Source organism: Polypterus senegalus, chromosome 8, assembly GCF_016835505.1.
Source record: "Polypterus senegalus isolate Bchr_013 chromosome 8, ASM1683550v1, whole genome shotgun sequence".
In the NCBI taxonomy this organism is placed as follows: Eukaryota; Metazoa; Chordata; class Cladistia; order Polypteriformes; family Polypteridae; genus Polypterus; species Polypterus senegalus.
Window position 1 is genome coordinate 4,206,086 of NC_053161.1, and position 22,623 is coordinate 4,228,708.

Sequence of the window (22,623 nt, forward strand, 5' to 3'; positions counted from 1 at the left end):
GACCTAAATGATTGATCATATTCATACACACTACTCACACAATTTTCATGAATATAGTACATTACCTAAAAAAAAGAAAAATCATTAAAATATCTAATGTTTTACTGTTTTCACTTGCAGTAGCTACTTATCTTTTGCATGAGTGCTTTTGGCAGTGAGGTAAAAGCTAGAAAATGAACAAGCATAATAAATAAGAGAAAATTAAGTAGTGGCAGCAAGGATGCTTACATCTAAAATTTCAGCTACTGCAAATGAAAGAAATTTGAAACTTTAGGCTAAAATGTTTTTTGGAAAGTAACTAAAATGTACTGTAAATTGAATACATTTTCAAAGTTTACATAAAAAAAAGTGGGTTGTTTCTAAACTGCATATAGTAATTCGGTAAATTCTGGCTTAAGTAACAATACTTCTAACAGTAGCCTTTGCACCACAGAAAGCAGATTACATGAAAATTATGAATATGACATTAAGTCCCACCTGGGTCTCCAGCTCTGTCACCTCCAGATTCAGCTTGTTGAGATGTTTATTGACAAAGGTGATGAGAGACTAAAAGAAAAGTACAAACAAGGAAGATTGTAGCTACTGGTTCATTACTATAAACAGTTCCACAGTGCTACCATTTCTTTAAAAAAAAAAAAAAAGCATTGACACTGAAAACCCACACCTAGAGGATTTAGGTGCACCAATGATAAGAGCTGGAGTTTGCTAATAAAATCCTGAAAAGGGAAACAAGCTCATTGGCACTCCAGTTAACTTTCTGACCTTTCACGCTTCAGAAACATATACAAACGTGCCATAATATGAAACCATATGCCAAATACATTTCAAGATTTCCTTACCAATCCAAAAAAAAAAATCTGGTATTTACCTTTTTTACAACATTGAGCTTATCAGGAGCATGATCCAACAGTGTATCAAAGGCATCTCTTTCTGCAAAAAAGTGTAAGAGAATGCAATGTACTTTGGAAACAATATCCTACTACTGCTCATGATTCCCAAACATTCTGCTCCATTTCCCTTCCCTAATCAATGCCTCAGGCTTCTTTGCAGTTCCACCACCAAAAGGTCCATTTTCACAGAACTTCTAACCTGGCTCTTACTGTGGGACAGAACAATAAACTCACTGTTAAAGTTTGACTTGTGTCTTATAAACGGATCTTCAGAATTCTAATGCAACAAAGTGCTTAGTAAAATTTGTCTCTAATATCTTGTGTCCTCAGTATTGCCTAGTTTTCCTGTGTACGCTACAGTACGTCTAATCTTTTATGTATATGCTTCTTAGCCATCTCTGAAGCAATAGCAGAGATCAAGTAGCCTTGATGAAACTGGCCCATATGTGCTTTGATCAAACTAGCAATCTGTATACCTCACCCAACCTTTGAGAAGTGCACACCAAATGTGAAATTAGTGAGAAAAGATTTTTTTGGGAGCTCCCAGTCATCAGAAGAAATGTCTGCCTGGATTGAGAAAGATCTGCACTGGGTACTCCATTGTTATCACTGCTACTGGGGTCCGTAGGGAGGTGGGCTTACTTTATATACTGCAGCGACCCTGAAAGTACCTCAGTTTTCCTGTGTAACAGCCTGACTCAACTGCCCTGTTGACCATGTCAATTGAGTAGCTGATGTAAAATCTGGTGTGTAATTTTTCCCAAGTGTGGTGCTTTTAGCTTGTGCAGTATGCACTGGAAGTGCTGCGTTTGTCCGGAATTGTGCCACAATGAACATAGCAAATAGGTAAACAGTGTAAACAGTAAACTTAAAAAAGCATGCTGAATGATTTGTTTAGGGTGAGAGAGCAAGATGTTGGAAATCTCAACCTATAGGATTGCAGTTGCAAAAACAACTCTTTAATAAGTCATTTTGCAAGCCGCCAATATAGCTCAAAGTTTGATTTTAAGAAGTGTTAAATTGTGAATAGACAGCAGGGTTGATCTCCCCTTATGACAGTTAAGAAAGTGGATTGATAGAGTTGATTAACTATGCATATGTGTGTTCATTACAGAAATTCATTTGGTAGACTGAACTACTAAGGGGCGGCACAGTGGCACAGTGGCGCAGTGGCTAGCGCTGTTGCCTCGCAGTTAGGAGGCCAGGGTTTGCTTCCTGGGTCCCCCATGAGTGGAGTTTGCATGTTTTCCCCGTGTCTGTGTGAGTTTCCTCCCACAGTGCAAAGACATGCATGTTAGGTGCATTGGCGATTCTAAATTGTCCCTAGTGTGTGCTGGGTGTGTGTGCCCTGCCCAGTGTTTGTTTCCTGCCTTGCGCCCTGTGTTGGCTGGGATTGGCTCCAGCAGACACCCGTGACCCTGTAGTTAGATTATAGCGGGTTGGATAATGGATGGATGAATGAACTACTAAAAGAATGAATTTACCCAGTATACATGCTACTGGACAAGGTACTTTTGAAAACACTGTTCTAGTTCTTGGCTGCTCACTTATTATACTGTAAATTTTGGCCATTTTCTGGAGCTACTTGGATTTTTTATTTATTTTTTTTTTAATAGTCCAGTTTCCTCCCTTATTACAAACACCAGTACATTAAGTTAAACACAGAGTCTACATTGACCCAGTAGACTAGACATGCCCTGCAGTGGACTTGAACCTAATTCAAGGATGATTCCTGCTCTGTCCCCCTTTTGTGTCTGGACAAGCATAAGCCTGTAATTAGGGGATGGACGTGGTCTAAAAAGAATGGATTGAGTATTTTTATCATATACTAAACAGTAATCTCAAAAGTGATTTGGCCAGCTGCAAGAATCATGCCAAGACTAAACAGCAACTGTAATAATAGAAAATTAATTCATAAATATAAACTATTTATAAAAACACAAAACAAAAAGAATTATAATTGCTTTAGCAAGTTTTGGTTGTGTAAAAAAGAAGCTTGTGTTGCAAGGACTCATAGGTCATATTCTTCAAGAGGATTTTTAGCAACTGATTTGAGAAATAACATCTTTTACACACTCACCAAACCTCCCCATCATCAGTCTGTGGAAAGACACAAAAACAAACATGAAACTGACTGACAATAACAATGAGGATAACAAATTACTTAATAATCAGATTAAAATGCACTAATTCTAGTGCCACCGCACTACTCTTTCCACAAACATCAAAGCTAAGTAGCAGGTGAAATCACTGTAAACGCAATGGGTTTCATTATTAAAACTAATTTTAAAACACATGTCACAAGTACAATATTGAAATATTACAACATTAATAAATAATAATAACAACAACAACAATAATAATGCTTTACATTTATATAGCAATTTTCTCGCTATTCAAAGCAGGGAGGACCCGGGAAGTGAACCCACATGTGGAGGCATGTGGTAAAGCTTCATCATCAGGTAGGGGTAAGAGGCTAATGGGCAATTTCTAGGGAAAGTTTCTTAGTCTTCATCCAGTAGGGTCATAGTGGCTGCAGGTTTTAAGTTAATCGAAAAACAATAATTGCAGCCAAGTGTAACATACTCTTAGGGATTATTTTAATTAACCTACTTGTTAAGATTTATAAATATTAACTCTTAAGCAATAAAAATCAATGAATGTAATTATTTACTACTTTTCACGACTAGCTGGCAATTAACAATTCGATGCAAATGACAAAGCAGCTCACCAGTTAACTCTGTGTTATTTGCACCCTTGTGTATTTATCTAATATCTGTTTCCATAAACTACTTGGAAAAAGGCAAAAGAAACAGAAAAGTGAAGGACTGAGAATTTCTTATCTGCTGTACTCGACACAATATTTGGATGACATTGTTGGAAAGGAAAACTTAGAATACCAGAATGATCAAACTTGGCAGAAACGCGGGTTCTTGTTCCAGGGTATGGAAAGAAGAAAACCTCCATACATACTATAATTTACACATACATATATGAAAACATACGTACAGAAACTTATTCAATTAACATGCAACAAAGAAAGAGATCATTTCACTTTCTTTGAAGCAAACATAGATAAATATAACAGTGCAAAAGGATAGCTATATAAAATCATGGAAAAGTATAGTTCAGTTAATTACTGGAATATCATCAGGGACAAAACAGAGCTGGACAGCCCCTAAACAAAGGAAGCAAGTTAACAGTGTTAAGTAGAGCAAGAACCACTTAAATAAGATATAAGGAAATTACATATTACAGTATAAAAGTAAAGGCCTGCGGTGGGTTGGCACCCTGCCTGGGATTGGTTCCTGCCTTGTGCCCTGTGTTGGCTGGGATTGGCTCCATCAGACCCCCCGTGACCCTGTGATTCAGCAGGTTGGAAAATGGATGGATGGATGGAAGTAAAGGCAGCAAGAAAATTTTCAACTTACTCTGTAGTGGTGGTTAACTCCTTAGTCACGTGAGTGGTCTGAAGCAGTCCATCTCTTTTCTATATTAAAAAAGAAATAAACATATCAAATGCTTACTTTGAGGTGAAGCTGTGAGAGAGTTGAACTTGCAATGGCAACTGACATCAGATGGAGTTTATATATTACAACTGCACAAGTACTGTTATGTTTTTTGGAAATTGCACATATCTGTAATTATTTATATATAAATGCTACAAAAATGGTGCATTCATTTAAATACTTGTAACTTGGTACTGCTCTGAGGTGGTGTTCTGAAAATCCACTCATTTTTGCAACCCACTATAGCTTATACTAGTAGCACCAGATGCAAGGAAGGAACCAGTCCTGCATGAAAAGCCAGTCTGTGCAATATACACTCACCAATGTGCTGCTGGTTTAGACCAAACGTGTATGAATCTGGGCAGAGGAAGTCAAGGAAAGTATTCTGAGAACATTCATGCAGACAGCAGGTACTGTATACTGCGAAAGGAACTAAACCATGTTCCAGTACCTGTGAGGAAGCAGTGCTACCTGCTGAACACCATGCTACTGATTCAAAGTGTATGAAATATAAATTCTTCTTGTTCATCACATAGTCTGCAGAGGAAAAAAATGTTAATATGTGAAATATTTCATGATGCTTTCAGGTAAAGAATGTCCCATCTTTTATATTGTTATGATGAATTTCTTCAATTATTACATTTAGAGAGTGTATATGGTATTACTATGCTCTGACATAAAATTCTTTTAAAGTTAGACAGAACCTGTAACCCTATATTAAAAAAAGAAACAGGTTCAGAAAAACAGGAGTATATCACAGTGCAATGAACATCCTGTATTTAGAAAGTAAGAAGACAAAATATGTTTGCTTTGTTTACCTGCTTTTCTAGAGCAGTCACCTCCGACATCTTTACAGGTGTGATCACTTGGAACAAAACTGAGGTTACTTACAACATTGCATGTTGGGGTGTAGAAGTTTCAACAACTGATATCATTTGGGGGGACAAACTAAAACAGCACTTATCTATTGTATAGCGTCTTTCACATCTAATTATATAAAGCCTTTCATAACAATCTATCTGGTCATTGCACATTCTCTTGTGGTCCTCATCATAGTGTCAATGCACATCTTGGCCTGTCCAGTTCCAGATCCATAGGACAAATCCAGACTAAAATGTATTATACCTTTTCCACCTTGCTGCCAAATCTGATGCCAGATTTCCCATTTCTACTGTGCTCCAAAACTTCAGTCTATGACATTCACACGGTCTCTTTATTCTTTCCATAACTTGCCCTATAGATGTGGAAAGGAACAGGTGCACAGTCTATATTATACCTGTCTCTAAATTGCCCAATCCTCTGCCAATTTTCCTAGTGCCCCATTCTGCCAAAACCCACACCATAATGTCTATGCACCTCTACCTCTGTAATCTTCCAAAAATGTTGACTTCCATCTGTCATATAACACATCTATAGCATAAGTCCAATCCAGCTCTATCTCTCCCTCTGCTAATAGAGAGCCCAGTCCTTGGCCATTTCTACTGTATTCCATACATCCACATCATACTATTACTAGTCGTGGTAAAGCGGGGTCCATGGCTGAGAAAAGTGACCGTTTTAATAAATAATTCTTTCTAATTGCTGCAGTGGTGTCTTTGTGTGGGGGTGTGTTAGCATGGCAAGAGCTATTCCCATACATGATACGAGAGCGGACGGCCCCAGATATTGGGCACATCCCCCTTTTAAAAGGGTAGCGCAAGTATGAAAGAAAAGAAAAAAGGCAGATTGGAGGGTCGAGAGGAAAACAGACTGGCCAGTGACCGACCAAAGTAGATTCTTAATAATGAGTTAAAAAGAAAAGGGAGACAGAGAGACAGAGGCAGAAATTGACAGCGAGATTACCTGAGGTGAATGGAGTGAGGTAGGTGGCCGGGAGTGAGCCTCAGGGCCATGGAAGCTGGAGGTTGTGAAAGGGGCATTCCTACCAAGTGCTTTTTTAGGAGTAGGGGTGGCCCGATTGACAGCGTCTTACTGCAAGGGCCAAAAGTGAGTGGTGGAAGAGGCACATTGGGCTTGTTGGGTTGCCCTGCACACACCGATGGGAGGGCGGCAGGGAATGGAGCCCAGATAAGAAGGTTGACTACACCTGTCTGTGGGTGTCTCCTTCCACTGCGAGGTCCAAATAGGATAAGGAGAGGGGATGCCAATGGATTAATTATAAAACTGTTTGTAACCTCCACCAATACCTCTTAGTTCTTGGATTATTTATTGATTGAACATTTTTGGAAGAGCCGCACTATTTATTTTGGACACTGTTTGGGTTTGTTATTTCCTCATTTGCCAGCTCATCCGGTTACATTATCGACAGTGCCAGGTTTAAGAGGCTTCCAAACAAGGAGTGGGAGCATGGAGCTGACCCGCACTGTCACACTAGTGCTCTGCTTTTTCTCAAGTCTTAATTCACAGTTTATCATTTACCAAACCCACAAAGTCATTCCTATCCTAATTTTATTCTACACTTGGTTCCAGTCTGCCTAGTCCTATGCAAGTTTGCCAGAGTTACTTCACCTGGGCACAAATTCAAATTGTAAGATCCACAGACCCCATCTTAAAACACAACTCCCCCCACCCCCAAACTGTCTTCTATTAAGAGTCAGGTCACACTGGTCTAAGCTCCTTTATCTTCTTTTTTCTTCCCGTGAACGATTTTTGAAGGGGTGTTTAATTAAAGAAATAATCAAATTTTCTTTGATTCCTGAAATTCCGCTTGAAGTTGCCATCTACTAAGTTCTGCTCACTCATCTGTAGTTACGCAACATTAAATGGTGGGTGTGAACCGTGAACCATTGACATCAACATGACATAGTCTATCAATGACTGTCCAATCACATTAGAGACAATAAAACAATACTAATTTGATGCCAATAAAAATGGAACTGTCCAATGGCACAGAGAGCTGCATCCCCGGAAAAATCTGAAAGCAACCAATTAAAGGGCAGCCTCAGGTTATCTGCTTGGCAAAAGATCAAGGACTCACATAGGCTCTCATTTGACCAGTGTCCTTCACTCAGGAGATGCAGGTATTCACACAGATTTTTTTTTTTTTTTTTTTATAGTCGCACAAAAATTAAACACATATAAGATGGAACTGATTTTTAATGGGTGCTAATATGCGCTGACACCAGGTACGTTGTGCAAATAAAAACACAGTCACCATAAAAAACCTCACACCATTCCAGTGTGGTGCCGAGGTGTCACACATTGCAAAGCTGCGCTCAGGTCCCAATCACTGTGATATGTTGTGTATTGAGTGCAGCAACGCACTGTAAAACTAGAGCATGCTCCCAACCCCTCTCTCTCTCTTGATCTAAAGCTTGTGCTCCTCCCCCATGGACAGAAGGTTATGGTGGGGGAGGCCACAAAGCAAAAATTAAACATTTAATTAAACTGGGGTTCTGTTAGTATTCTCAAATGAAACATTCTTCATGAAAAAATCTAGACTTCATTTTTATTTGAGACACTACACAGGCGCTGTCAGATTTATTTATTTTTTTTAAAAATAGCATAAAATAAGGCCATTCTAATCATGCATTATTAAAATGAATCAGGAAAATGACCAAATAAGCAGCATTTGCAGGGATTTTCACATAAACATTCCCAATGTTCTGCCCTTAATTTCACTGGGTTCTACTAGAGACACAAGTCTCTATCCAAAGCATTAAACAACTTTGCAGCATAATTTTCAAATCAGTGATTTTTCTAATCTCTATGCATAATAAATGTACAATGCTAAATGGCATGGAAGATTACAAGATACGTAACATTTACATTTTTAATTTTTCTAGATTTTGGAAAAGATTACACTTTAGTACAAGATATCAAAACATTACAAAGCAGCATTCTGAAAATATGGATTCTTGGTTTCACCATTGTATTAGAAAGAAAAAACTAAAGCAAACACTTAAGCATCTACTAAATTCACATTTGTGTTGATAATTATTCTCCTGTATACAGTGGGATGCAAAAGTTTGGGCAACCTTGTTAATAGCCATTATTTTCCTGGATAAATCATTGGTTGTTACACACATATATATACACACACACACACCTATAGGTGTGGCAGAAAAGTAATGAGACTGGCAACACTGCAAGTGATCTGGCAACGCTGCGCTGTTGTCCTTGATAGAGCACGTGTATCAGTAACATCCCATAGCTCAGTGCGAGTTTCAACTCCTTCCGTTAACTGCGTGATTTTTGTGACTGCTATTAGCGAAGTTGTGTTTTTGGCTGTGCGTCACGCAAAATGGAACAGCGGAATTTGGAGCAACGTTGTGCCATTAAACGGCAAGTGTGACATTTGAAAAGTTAAAAGAGGCCTATGGGGAACATTCTTTATCCCAAGCTCAAGTTTTTCGCTGGCACAAATCATTTTTGGAAGGCAGAAAACACATTGAAGATGAACACCGTTCAGGGAGGACTTCAACTTTGAAAACCAATGAAAACATCGAACGTGTGAACACTCTTGTGAGATCAGACCGTCATTTAACATTAAGAATGTTGAGTGAACAATTAAATTTGAACAGATTTACCGTTCATCAAATTTTGACTGAACATTTGCACATGTGAAAGGTCTTTGCCAAAATGGTGCCTAAAAACTGCCCTCTCCATAACAGAATTTTTGACCTCAAAAGGCATTCCTGTGGTTCCCCAGCCCCCTTATTCACCTGACCTCAGTCCGTGTGACTTTTTCCTTTTCCCTAAACTGAAAAATGTCCTCAAAGGAAGTCATTTCGGGACTTTAGAAAACATCCAAAAGAGTGTAACTGATATGCTGAAGACCATACCAGTTGAAGACTTCCAGCGCTGCTACCAACAGTGGGAACAACGTCTTCATCGGTGTGTAGCTGCCAAAGCTAACTACTTTGAAGGGGATAACATTGATGTTTGAAAAAAATAAAAACTTTGGTAAATAAAAAATCAGTCTCATTACTTTTCTGCCACACCTCCTGTGCATATACACATATACATATATATACATACATATATATATACATATATACATACATACATATATATACATATATATATATATATATACATATATATATATATATATATACACACACACATATATATATATATATACACATACACATATATATATATACACATATTATATATATATATATATACACACATACACTAATAAAAGGCAAAGCCCTCACTGACTGACTGACTCACTAACTCATCACTAATTCTCCACACGGGTAGAAGGCTGAAATTTGGCAGGCTCATTCCTTACAGCTTACTTACAAAAGTTGGGCAGGTTTCATTTCGAAATTCTACGTGTAATGGTCATAACTGGAAGCTATTTTTCTCCATATAATGTAATGGAGTTGAGCTGGATGGTCATGGGGGGGCGGAGTTTCGTGTGACATCATCACGCCTCCTACGTAAGTACGTAGAGAACAAGGAAGACCTCCAAACAGCGCTGAACAAAAAACGCCATTTCACAATTGAGAAGGCAGAAAAAGATTATGAAGCAAGTGATGCATACAAGCGTATTCATTAATACAAGCATATTCATAAGTACAGCTACTGCAGAAATAAAGCACAGCGTGAACCGTAAGTTTATATTAAATTAAGTTCATAGACAAGCTGCCGCTGGCGTTTGTAATTTAGTGCCTGCCCATATAAGGCCGTCCATAAGCGGCAATCCAATTGAAACACTGCCGCTAAATATTCACGGGTGAAGGACTGTGCTTATGCAGAGGAAGACGAGATGGTCAGGGTGGTGTTTGGCACAAACTCTGCGAAACTGCGAGAGAAACTTTTAAGTGCCGGGTCTTAGCTAACATTAAATACAGCCATGGCCATCGCACGAGATGGCACCAGCACAGCTGGGAACCTTCGATGCATGTACACCGAGCGGCTCACGTGAACTGATGCAGTGCACAGACAAAAAGCAACAGTTCCCAAAGAGTGCTGAACAAAAACCAAATTACACAACTGCGGAAACAAAGCACGGTGTGAACCGTAAGTTTAAATTAAGTTTATAGACACACTCCCGCTCCCGTTTGTCATTCCTACGACGAGTATGGTATTCGCGAGATACAAGTTTAATGAGAAGACACGAGGTATAAACGAGACTTTGGATCACTTTGTTGCGGAGTTAAAATTGCTGTAGCAAGAAACTTTGAAGTGCTGAGTCTTAGCCAACATTAAATAAAGTGGTGGACATTGCAAGATCGCACAAGCACAGCTGAGAAGCTTCGATGCATGTACTCCGAGCGGCTCGCGTCAACTGACTTTGCAGGACTGGAAAAGATTAAATTAAGTTCATACACACGCTACCGCTAAATATTCACAGGCAATTTCCACAACTTACTACCGGGAATGACTATTGAACATCTTACATTCATGAGTTCCGATTTGGGGGATGAACACTTCGATGAATGAAACCTGTTATCTTTACAACGGTTGACAAACACGGAATAAACTTGAACACAACATGTCCTCCAAATACGAACCTGATTGAAAGAAATAATGCTAATCAAATCCTTGATGACAGCAACACTCATAACGGTCACAAGACTATTACACTGACAATCATGTTACGTTATTTTTAAAATGTTTCCTTTTCTTAGCACAAGTACAGCTGAGAAGCTTCGATGCATGTACTCCATACCACGTTAAAAAAATAACGCATTTAATCACACTTTGCATTCCAAGCAAAGGGTAACTTTTGTCAATGCATGATTTCCTGGTACATCGATTACATTGATGCACACATCAGAGCTACAACAATGTAAGAGTCGGAAGAAAGCGCGTTTCTAGGACTGATCGGAGGGAAATTTCATTTCAAAAGACTACCCGACGGAAGCCTTGATAAAAGCATGGTTTGGTGCAAACTGTGCAAAAATGAGTTTGCATAACACCGAGGCACTTCAACCTTACAGGTTCCATCTAAATGCAAAACATGTTACAACGAGCACAGAAACTGTGTATGCTGTTAGCACTAGCAGTACGGGTTTGAGTACCAACAAAAGGTGTCGGCAGCCCAAACCTCATGAAATGACTGGCTTCAGGACCAAAATTAGTAAGTCAACATAGGTCAAACTTACAAATTCTCTCATGAAATACATTGCTTTGGACTGTAGACCACTAACAGTGGTGGAAGATAGGGGGTTAGAAAATGTTCTACAGTTAGCGTATTTCAAGTAAAATTCAACAGCTTTATGACATTGAAAAGCAAGCAAAATTAGATGCATTACAGAAAGCGGACTTTGTGGCTCTTACTGGGGATCATTGGACTTCCGTGACCGTTAGTAATTCTAATTACATCTAACTACAAAATGTTCAATGATCACACTGTTTTAGCCTAATGTACAAAATAATTTTGGCTAAGGTTACTCACAGTTTAAAGGTGAGGCTGGTAAAATTACCTTTTATGTTTCTGCCTTATTTTTTTAAGAAGAAAAACTACACTTTAATGTTGAAATTTTTGTTATTATTATTTAAAAACAATACCATTCTGAAAATGTACTTAAAGTACTTAAAATACCACTTTTTTTAAGTCTGCCCAATTTTAGCCAGGGATCATATTTTTGTTTCTGTTTTGAAATGAAATGCAGTTTAAATGCATTTTTTTTTTCAGAAATTAAAACAGCTTCACTTTACAATATTCCTGTCCATGTCTATTACTTGATTCTGTCGCCCACTAAAACCCTTTTAAATTAAAAAACAACATTTGCGATTTGGAGCAAATTTTCATGTGTGCTTACATTCGATTAATGAAGATTAATTAATTACACAGCCTCTAATTAATTAGATTTTTTTTTAATCGAGTCACACCCCTAATATATATATATATGCATGTAGATATGTATATGCATGTATATATATATATATATAGGGATGGGTACCGGTGTCCGGTGCCATTGTGGAACCGGTGCTGACATGAACGGTAGTAACCAGACCGAAAAGCAGCGCACAATTCGGTGGTTCATTTCGGTGCATTTTTCCCTGAGAAATCTAGCCAATCACTTCCTTTCCAAGGATAGTAGGCGGGCCCAGGTATGTACGGGTTTTTTTTTTTAGAGCAGAGCTAAAATGCCGAAGCTGAAGCGCTCGAGAGTGTGGCTGTACTTCACAGCAAAAGATATAAACTCAGCAGCCTGCAACAAATGCTTAAAGGTAATAATGTGCAAAGGAAATAACACCTCAAATCTAATGAAATACATGGCATCGCATGGCGTTTTTTTAAAAGCCGAAAAATGCACCGCATTTGATAACTTGCAGCAAGACATCACACCGAGCACATCTACTGCGGGTGTGGTGCCTGTTCTCGGAGTTAGCAACATCCAAGAACCCGAGGAGGAGAGTCCGGCCCCTAGCCCTGCCAGTGTAGCAGAAATGATAACTGAGGATGATGATGGCAGCAGCACCCGTTCTTCTCTGGGTGAGTAGCATAATGTTATTCGTGCAATTTACGTTGAGTAGGCTAACCACGTTATTACATTAATGCATGTAAGGTGAACTAGCAAACACCGTCGTAGTTACATGCGGCTGTCTTCTTGTTTGATGGCAGATACTCCCTTCACCCTGGCCAAAAAGGCTAAAATGACGAAAGAAAAAGTGGACGAAATTCATAGGGCAGTGACAAAATTTATAGTCAAAGATGCCGTATAGCTCCAGAAAAGGCTAATATGATTATCTTCTTGCAAAAAAACTGCTAAACATCACAGGTTTCATGACAAAGTTTGTTTGTTTGTTTTCAATTGTTTAAGCACTGGTTCCAACCAAAGAAGTTATGTTTTATTGACAGAAAGGGCTAGGTTTGTTATAATTTTGTTTAAAAAAAATTACTGGGAAAAATAAAAACGCAAGAGGTTTTTGGACGAAGTTTGTGTTCTTTATTTTTTTAAGCACCGGCACCGTTTCAAAAGTACCGTTTTGGCACCGGTATCAGATAAAACCTAAACGATACCCATCCCTATATATATATATATATATATATATATATATATATACTGCTCAAAAGAATTAAAGGAACACTTTTTAATCAGACTATAGCATAAAGTCAATGAAACTTATGGGATATTAATCTGGTCAGTTAAGTAGCAGAGGGGGTTGTTAATCAGTTTCAGCTGCTGTGGTGTTAATGAAATTAACAACAGATGCACTAGAGGGGCAACAATGAGATGACCCCAAAACAGGAATGGTTTAACAGGTGGAGGCCACTAACATTTTTCCCTCCTCATCTTTTCTGACTGTTTCTTCACTAGTTTTGCATTTGGCTACAGTCAGTGCCACTACTGGTAGCATGAGGCGATACCTGGACCCTACAGAGGTTGCACAGGTAGTCCAACTTCTCCAGGATGGCACATCAATATGTGTCATTGCCAGAAGGATTGCTGTGTCTCCCTGCACAGTCTCAAGGGCATGGAGGAGATTCTAGGAGACAAGCAGTTACTCTAGGAGAGCTGGAGAGGGCCATAGAAGTATCTGCTCCTTTGGGCAAGGAGGAACAGGATGAGCACTGCTAGAGCCCTATAAAATGACCTCCAGCAGGCCACTGGTGTGAATGTCTCTGACCAAACAACCAGAAAGACTTCATGAGGGTGACCCAAGGGCCCCATGTCCTCTAATGGGCCCTGAGCTCACTGCCCAGCAGCATGCAGCTCGATTGGCATTCGCCATAGAATACCAGAATTGGCAGATGCACCACTGGTGCCCTGTGCTTTTTACAGATGAGAGCAGGTTCACCCTGAGCACGTGACAGAAGTGAAAGGGTCTGGGGAAGCCATGGAGAACATTATGCTGCCTGTAACATCATTCAGCATGAGCAGTTTGGTGGTGGGTTAATGATTGTCTGGGGAGGCATATCCATGGAGGGTCACACAGACCGCTACAGGCTTGACAAAGGCAACTTGGCTGCCATTAGGTATCAGGAAGAAATCCTTGGACCCATTGTCAGACCCTATGCTGGTACAGTGGCTCCTGGTGCACGACAATTCCTGGCCTCATGTGGTGAGAGTATGCAGGCAGTTCCTGGAGGATGAAGGAATTGATACCATTGACTGGCCACCACACTTTCCTGACCTAAATCCAACAGAACACCTCTGGGACATTATGTTTTGGTCCATCCAATGCCACCAGGTTGCACCTCAGACTGTCCAGGAGCTCAGTGATGCCCTGGTCCAGATCTGGGAGGAGATCCCCCACAACACCATCTGTCATCTCATTAGAAGCATGCACCGATGTCAGGCATGTATACAAGAACACAGGGGCCATACAAAGTGCTGCGTACAATTTTGAGATACTGCAATTAAATTTTGGCAAAATGGACTAGCCTGCCACATAATTTTTTCACTCTGATTTTTGGGGCGTCTTTGAATTCAGGGCTCTGTAGGTTGATCATTTTCATTTCCATCAAACAATGTGGCATTCTTTCGTTACTAACACATTACCCAGTCTATATCAGTATAGATATCCAGGAGGATTTCTTTTTCCCATTGAGATCTGATGTGTTTTCAAAGTGTTTCTTTAATTTTTTTGAGCAGTTTATATATATATGTCCTGCTGTCCTCCCGGCAGCTCTCCGGGCGCCACAATAAGTCTTCCCCCCAGCACTTCCTGGTGTGGCGGAAGTGCTGGGTTCCAGGGTTCCTCAGGCTCCAGGGCGATCGCCCCTTGCGGTCTAGAGGAGGCACAAGCCGTCCTCTCGTCCTCCTGGGCGCCGGGGACCACAATATATATATATATATATATATATATATATATATATATATATATATATATTATTAAACACACTGTATATAGCAAAATCCCCGCGCTTCGCGGCGACGAAGAACTGCTTTTAAATTTTTATTAAGAAGAAAAGACAACCTTTTTAAACTGAGGGAAAATATACCAATAACTATCTGTTAAGGATCTCTTTGCATACCACGTTGTCAGTTCAGCACTCCGGTTGTAATATGACCAAGCTGTGCACTGAGATAACTTATAAGAATGCAACGTATAGTTTTGTCCAGGAGAAAAGCAATGTTGCCTCAAATCAATGGCAACCTTTTGTAAGGTCTGTCCCTGAGACTTATTAATTGTCATCGCGAAGCAGAGCCTTACTGGAAATTTGAGGCATTTGAATTGAAATGGGAGATCAGAGGGTATAACGGTGATGCGAGGAATACATTCAGAGTGTGGCACTCTGCTGTCTTTTTGTGTAGCTGCCTTCACACAGCTTCTCCGCTGCTTTATAAACGAACGCCATATAAGGCCGTCGTTTCTCCTTGCTTCGCGGTTCTGTACTGTTTTATTGTTCGTTTATTACGATTGTTATAGTTATTGTGTAGCTATTCGAGACTTACTTTACTGTTCAGGTACCCATTTCCTTTATTTAATCTGTGGCTTGTACGCTATTTTTTGTTCGTTTATTACGATTATAGATATTTATTGATTGATTTAAGGCGCTCTGCTGGTTTTTTGTGAAGCAGCCTTTACACAGCTTCTCCGCTGTTTTATAAACGAACGACATATAAAGCCATCCTTTTTCCTTGTTTTGCCAAGGAAGCTGCCTTTTTATTTCATCCACGGGTTCTCCGCTGTTTTATTGTTTGTTTATTATGATTATTATAGTTCTCTTTATATATCACGTTGTCAGTTCAGCACTCTGGTTGTAATATGACGAAGCTGCATGAGCTCACTCTTGATAATGCAACGTATAGTTGTCCAGGAGAAAAGCAATCTTGCCTGAAATCAATGGCAACTTTTTGTAGGGTCTGTCCCCGAGACTTATTACTTATCATCGCAAAGCAGAGCCTTACTGGAAATTGGAGGCATCTGAATTGAAATGGGAGATCAGAGGGTATAACGGGGATGCAAGGAATACATTGAGTGTGGACAAACTCTACAGACAGCGTGTGTATTAACTTGTGGATTTTTCTGTGAGTATTTGGTGGCAGCATGACGAAGTTTTATTTTAAAATAGTAAGAATAAAAGCAGTTTACTTCTCAAAAGAGAATCGTGCGGGATCTAACTCATGACCTTTTGATTACTAGTCAGCAGCTGATACCATTACGTTACCAAGGAAGTTGTGATAAGCATGTGTCAATGTGGCATGCTAAGGTGGCTTTTTTTCTGCAGTTATATTTTTGAATAAAAGCATACTTGTTCTGTTATATTTGTACCTTTTGTGAAACTGTTAATTTGATATTTGGACTTCAGGATTCATACATTATATAGTTTATGCCTACATTTTGTCATTTACTACTACAATATGAAAAACGTTTCTGTTTTAAAAATGTGTTTACACAGATTACTGTAGAAATGGAACACACGTGAAATGCGTGCATTTCAAATAATGATCTATTATTTCCACCCTAAAACTCCACTTCACTCAATCAATCAAGGCATGAGCTGGGAGAAGTTTGTGCACGTTCTAAGTCGGTGGGGGGATGGAATAGCCGGCTACTTGCAACTTTTCTTTATTAGCACATTTAGATTAACAAAAGATGCTGGCGGAGAGCTGAGAACGGTTTTAAGAAGCGATTTAAGGTGGGTCGGATCTACGAGTTTTTTTGTAGGCTCTGGTAATTCTAGTGTTAAATTCAGTTTGTTAAACAATGGATTTCTATGATACTGTTCCAATATGGTTCCTATGCATTTGATGTGCTAAAATTTTAATAGCTGCTTCTCCATGGTCATAGTACAAATGATGTGATTTAACTAAATATTTCTGGAGATTCCCCAAGAGTCTGGCTCTTTAGGAATCAGATAAAATTAATTTGCTTCACCCTATATCAAAAGGGTAGACCCCCCGAGACACTACTCACCTTCACAAGGATCACATGAATAGAAACATGTTCTGGAAGGCGAATAGGAGCTTGAAAGTGCATTGCCAATGCTACCAGGAGAAAAACTATGGGAACTAGATTCTTCGAGTGAATGGCTAGGAATAAAAAAACAAACAAAAAAAAACAACAGTGAGGGCAGAAAACTAGAATATAGCTGGATGGAATAGGACATTCGTTACCAGCTGTTTAACTGCTCACCATCCACACTCCATTCAATTGCCCAGCCATTGGGCCGTAGAAGGTCATTGACGGCCTCCAGCACGGTCTGCAGCTTCTGTTTTTGCCCAATCTCTGACTGTGTTACCTCTGCCACATTCAATTTCCTCCCTGAAAGCTTTTCTGTGGAAATAGTAAACAGAAGATGAATGATGATAACCAATGGAAATTCCTTAATTCTGTGGATATTAGTGCAATGCTGTATATTGAAATTTCACCAACCAATTACATAAATCTATTCAGACACATCTACATATGCAAAACAATACATTTCAAAAAACAAAAACTATTTTAAAGCTTTAAAAATGAACACCAGAGAGGTCCCACGATGCATCCTTCTCCTAAAGTTCCTACCAAGAAGAAAAATTAAGTAAATGTGAGCACCCCAAACAAATTCAAAGGATTGACAGAGGGATGATGTATGTATACAAGTCTTTAAATACAACTGACTGAATCAGTTTCCTTAGTTACATATCCAGTCATCACTCAGGAAACTGATAAATAACTTGTTGGGTTTCTCAGAAAGTGTCACTATGGTGCCACAAAGAAATCAGAAAGATTGCATTTATTTGCCTAAATGTTTGATTAAATGCTGGCTGAAGTGCAGCTTCTTTCAATTATGTTTTCGTAAGAGATGAATGCACTGGTTATTCCCTAAAGAGTAGAAATGACCACACATCCTCCTTCAGACATCTCTTCAGTCACTTCCTTAACGAGAAGTACTGCATGTAGTGTATATATAGAGACTGTGTGGTGTGTATATTATATACACACACACACACACACACACACACACACACACACACACACACACACACACACACACACACACACACACACACAAAAACACACAGAGGCCAAAACATTAAACCCCCCTGCCTAACATTGTATAGGTCCCCCTTGGGCTGCCAAAACAACTCTGACCCATTGAGGTATGGACTCCACAAGACCTCTGAAGGTGCCCTGTGGTATCTGGCATCAAGACATTAGCATAAGGTCCTTTACATCCTGTAAGTTGTGAGGTAGGGCCTCCATGGATTAAACTCTTTTTTCAACAAACCCCACTGATGCTCGATCAAATCGAGACCTGGAGAATTCTGAACTCTTTTAGATATGTTCCTTAAACCCTTTCTGAACAATTTGTGCAGTACTACAGGGTGAATGATGTGGTTAAAAGAGGCTCCTGCCATTGAGGAATAATGTTGCCATGGTACATGTGGTATGAAACAATCTTTAGGTAGGTGGCACGTGTCAAAGTAACATCCACATGAATGCCATGACCCAAGGTTTCCCAGCAGAGCATCACCCAGAGCATCACATTGCATCCACCGGCTTGCCTCCTTCCCATAGTGCAAAACATGGCAGCAAAACAGCCTCAAAGCATCAAAGACCCACCACCATATTTTACCATGGCCATAAATTGTTTTTTTTTTTGTATGTAGTCCCTGTTATTTACCGAAAATGACAAAAAGTTAAATTTGTGTCTCATCTGGCCATAATACACAATTCCAGTTGTAATTCCACTGCTTCTTTGAGAAGTTAATATACTGGGATTTGTTCTTTTGTATTCATGAAACTCATCCAAAAAGCTTCTGATCATGGAGTTGGCATCTCACTGTTGATTTTAAAACAGTGAAATCCTAAGCTCCAAGTAAAATTTGCAGTTGCAAAACTGATGTTTGGGCTCCTCTTTGCCTCTATTGGCACCACTGTGTGTAGGGGCAATATGAGATAGCATCCCCTTCCTGGCAAATTTTCAATAGTTTCATGTTTTTCAAAATTCTTTACTATGACTTTGGTTGTGTTTGTTGGTAATTTCAACTGAATACCTGTTTTTGTGTGGCTACTCTCCAATCTATACAGCTCAACAGCTTTTTTCTTATTTCAGTTTAAAGCTCTGACATGGATTTTACCTGTATGTTATCTCATATTTGTACCCCAATGAAACAGGAAAAGGTTCTAGCTGACAATAAAGCTCCCAGACACTAAAAATCAACATCAAGAAACATTTTTCTCCAAAAATGCGAATTCACCTGGTTTTATTTATAGTCACGCGTGTGCCAGAGGGTTACCCCTGTGGGTTCCAAGCAGGTATGTGAAACCACCCTGGGCCCGGAGGGAGCGCTGCTGCTAACATGTCTGTCTGTTCTTCCCTTTACGGCCCTGAAAAAATGGCCCCGGAAGGACCTAACTCCGCCCCTTTCGGCTCCTCGACTATAAAAGTTCCACCACTGGGAAGAAAGAGGTTAGTCTTGGAGACGGGAGTCTGGAACTGCTCCTGTATAAGTTGTACGAGCAAATACTAATTGAGTAGTGTTGCTTTAAGCTCCAACTCATTTGTAGGACTGGATCGCCATCTAGTGAAGTTTTTTGTTATTACACTTGTAAAGAGCATTTTTTTTTTTTACCAGTTTAAGAGATTGTTAGTAATATATGGAGCCAGGTAAAGCCCCAAAACTTTATCCTTTTTGGGAGCTGGTCATTTACTAGTCCACAACTACATGTAACTATATATACATACACTATATACATTTAAACATATATACATACACACACACAACTATATACAGTGCATCCGGAAAGTATTCACAGCACATCACTTTTTCCACATTTTATGTTACAGCCTTATTCCAAAATTGATTAAATTCATTTTTTTCCCTCAGAATTCTACACACAACACCCCATAATGACAACGTTAAAAAAGCTTACTTGAGATTTTTGCAAATTTATTAAAAATAAAAATGAGAAAGCACATGTACATAAGTATTCACAGCCTTTGCCATGAAGCTCAAAATTGAGCTCAGGTGCATCCTGTTTCCCCTGATCATCCTTGAGATGTTTCTGCAGCTTAATTGGAGTCCACCTGTGGTAAATTCAGTTGATTGGACATGACTTGGAAAGGCACACACTTGTCTATATAAGGTCCCACAGTTGATAGTTCACGTCAGCGCACAAACCAAGCATGAAGTCAAAGGAATTGTCTGTAGACCTCTGAGACAGGATTGTCTCGAGGCACAAATCTAGGGAAGGTTACCGAAAAATTTCTGCTGCTTTGAAGGTCCCAATGAGCACAGTGGCCTCCATCATCCGTAAGTGGAAGAAGTTCGAAACCACCAGGACTCTTCCTAGAGCTGGCCGGCCATCTAAACTGAGCGATCGGGGGAGAAAGGCCTTAGTCAGGGAGGTGACCAAGAACCCGATTGTCACTCTGTCAGAGCTCCAGAGGTCCTTTGTGGAGAGAGGAGAACCTTCCAGAAGGACAACCATCTCTGCAGCAATCCACCAATCAGGCCTGTATGGAAGAGTGGCCAGACGGAAGCCACTCCTTAGTAAAAGGCATATGGCAGCCCGCCTGGAGTTTGCCAAAAAGCACCTGAAGAACTCTCAGATCATGACAAACAAAATTCTCTGGTCTGACGAGACAAAGATTGAACTCTTTGGTGTGAATGCCAGGCGTCACGTTTGGAGGAAACCAGGCACCGCTCATCACCAGGCCAATACCATCCCTACAGTGAAGCATGGTGGTGGCAGCATCATGCTGTGGGGATGTTTTTCAGTGCCAGAAACTGGAAGACTAGTCAGGAAAAAGAGAAAGATGACTGCAGCAATGTACAAAGACATCCAGGATGAAAACCTGCTCCAGAGCGCTCTTGACCTCAGACTGGGGCGACGGTTCATCTTTCAGCAGGACAACGACCCTAAGCACACAGCCAAGATATCAAAGGAGTGGCTTCAGGACAACTCTGTGAATGTCCTTGAGTGGCCCAGCCAGAGCCCAGACTTGAATCCGATTGAACATCTCCGGAGAGATCTTAAAATGGCTGTGCACCCATGCGTCCCATCCAACCTGATGGAGCTTGAGAGGTGCTGCAAAGAGGAATGAGCAAAACTGGCCAAGGATAGGTGTGCCAAGCTTGTGGCATCATATTCAAAAAGACTTGAGGCTGTAATTTCTGCCAAAGGTGCTTTGACAAAGTATTGAGCAAAGGCTGTGAATACTTATATACATGTGCTTTCAATTTTTTTATTTTTAATAAATTTGCAAAAATCTCAAGTAAACTTTTTTCACGTTGTCATTATGGGGTGTTGTGTGTAGAATTCTGAGGAAAAAAATGAATTTATATTTATGTGTGTGTGTGTATATATATATATATATATATATATATATATATATATATATATATATATATATATATATATATATATATATATACACACACACATAAATCCATACATACACACAAATACATATATATATACATACACACACACACACATATATAAACATATATACATATACATACATATCTACATATATACACACACAGCTATTTCAGTATCAGTGCAATACGCTGCATTTGTTAAAACGGATGACTCCGCTCTTACGTGCAAGTCTGCGTGGATATTATGAACTATCAGTATTTGTTCAAGTTCTATTTAAATTTTAAATAGAAGGAATTTTTATTTAGTCGACAGAAATATCTTTGGTAGGAATGGTAAAAACAGACAGGAATATTATTTGTGAATAAATCAACTCAAACCTTAAACAACTTATAATATTTTGCTCTCCATAAAAATATATCCTGTCTAAATTATACAAGTTAGAAATAAAGTAAACGTTAAAAGAACAAACATTCAAATTTCTTTACTCTTATGTAATTTTATATAAAAAATAAACTTAGATTTTAAATATCCCAAAAGATTTTGCTCTCCATAAAAATATATCCTGTCAAAATTATACAAATTCAAATATGAACATGCTGCATAACAAAACCTGGAAATATAAATAAAATGTGTTCCTTTCAGCAATAACAAATCAAATCATTCAGTTGTCTTTGCTCATATGTCATTTTAGAGCTGGACGCCTGGCATCTTTTTGGCCACAGGTTCGTTTCTGTTTGGTGTGAGGTTCTGTGTTGTGGAGATTCTCAGGATGGATTGCAGGTGCTCATCAGTGAGGCGACTCCTGTGTGCTGTTTTGTTAGTCTTTATCACTGAGAAGAGCTTCTCACACAGATATGTGCTACCAAACATGCACAAGGTTCGAGCCGCATGTAGACGGACTTTTTGTTCTTCAAAGTCACCAAAGCGCCGTGCAAACTCAGTGCGCAGTGCGCTCAGTTTATCAGCAAAGTGCGATTTGGGAACACCGTAGTGACGACTTGGTTTAACATTACTTGGCAACAGGGAAAGTGGGGCAAGGTGCACTTGGT

The 22,623-nt window shown here is 39.4% G+C and overlaps 1 protein-coding gene across 4 annotated transcripts in view; it reads right to left on the reverse strand.

Annotated features, from left to right (window-relative positions):
• Positions 1 to 22,623, reverse strand: part of parvb (parvin, beta) — an 83,099-nt gene that overhangs the window by 4,520 nt on the left and 55,956 nt on the right. For all 4 annotated transcript variants that reach the window (XM_039760610.1, XM_039760613.1, XM_039760611.1 and 1 more), the window contains exons 5-10: positions 17,393 to 17,533; positions 17,174 to 17,289; positions 4,322 to 4,380; positions 2,971 to 2,990; positions 869 to 930; positions 478 to 546 (exon numbers count right to left, since the gene is read on the reverse strand). In XM_039760610.1, the coding sequence (XP_039616544.1) occupies positions 478 to 546; positions 869 to 930; positions 2,971 to 2,990; positions 4,322 to 4,380; positions 17,174 to 17,289; positions 17,393 to 17,533 (467 nt within the window). The remainder of the gene's footprint in view (positions 1 to 477; positions 547 to 868; positions 931 to 2,970; positions 2,991 to 4,321; positions 4,381 to 17,173; positions 17,290 to 17,392; positions 17,534 to 22,623) is intronic.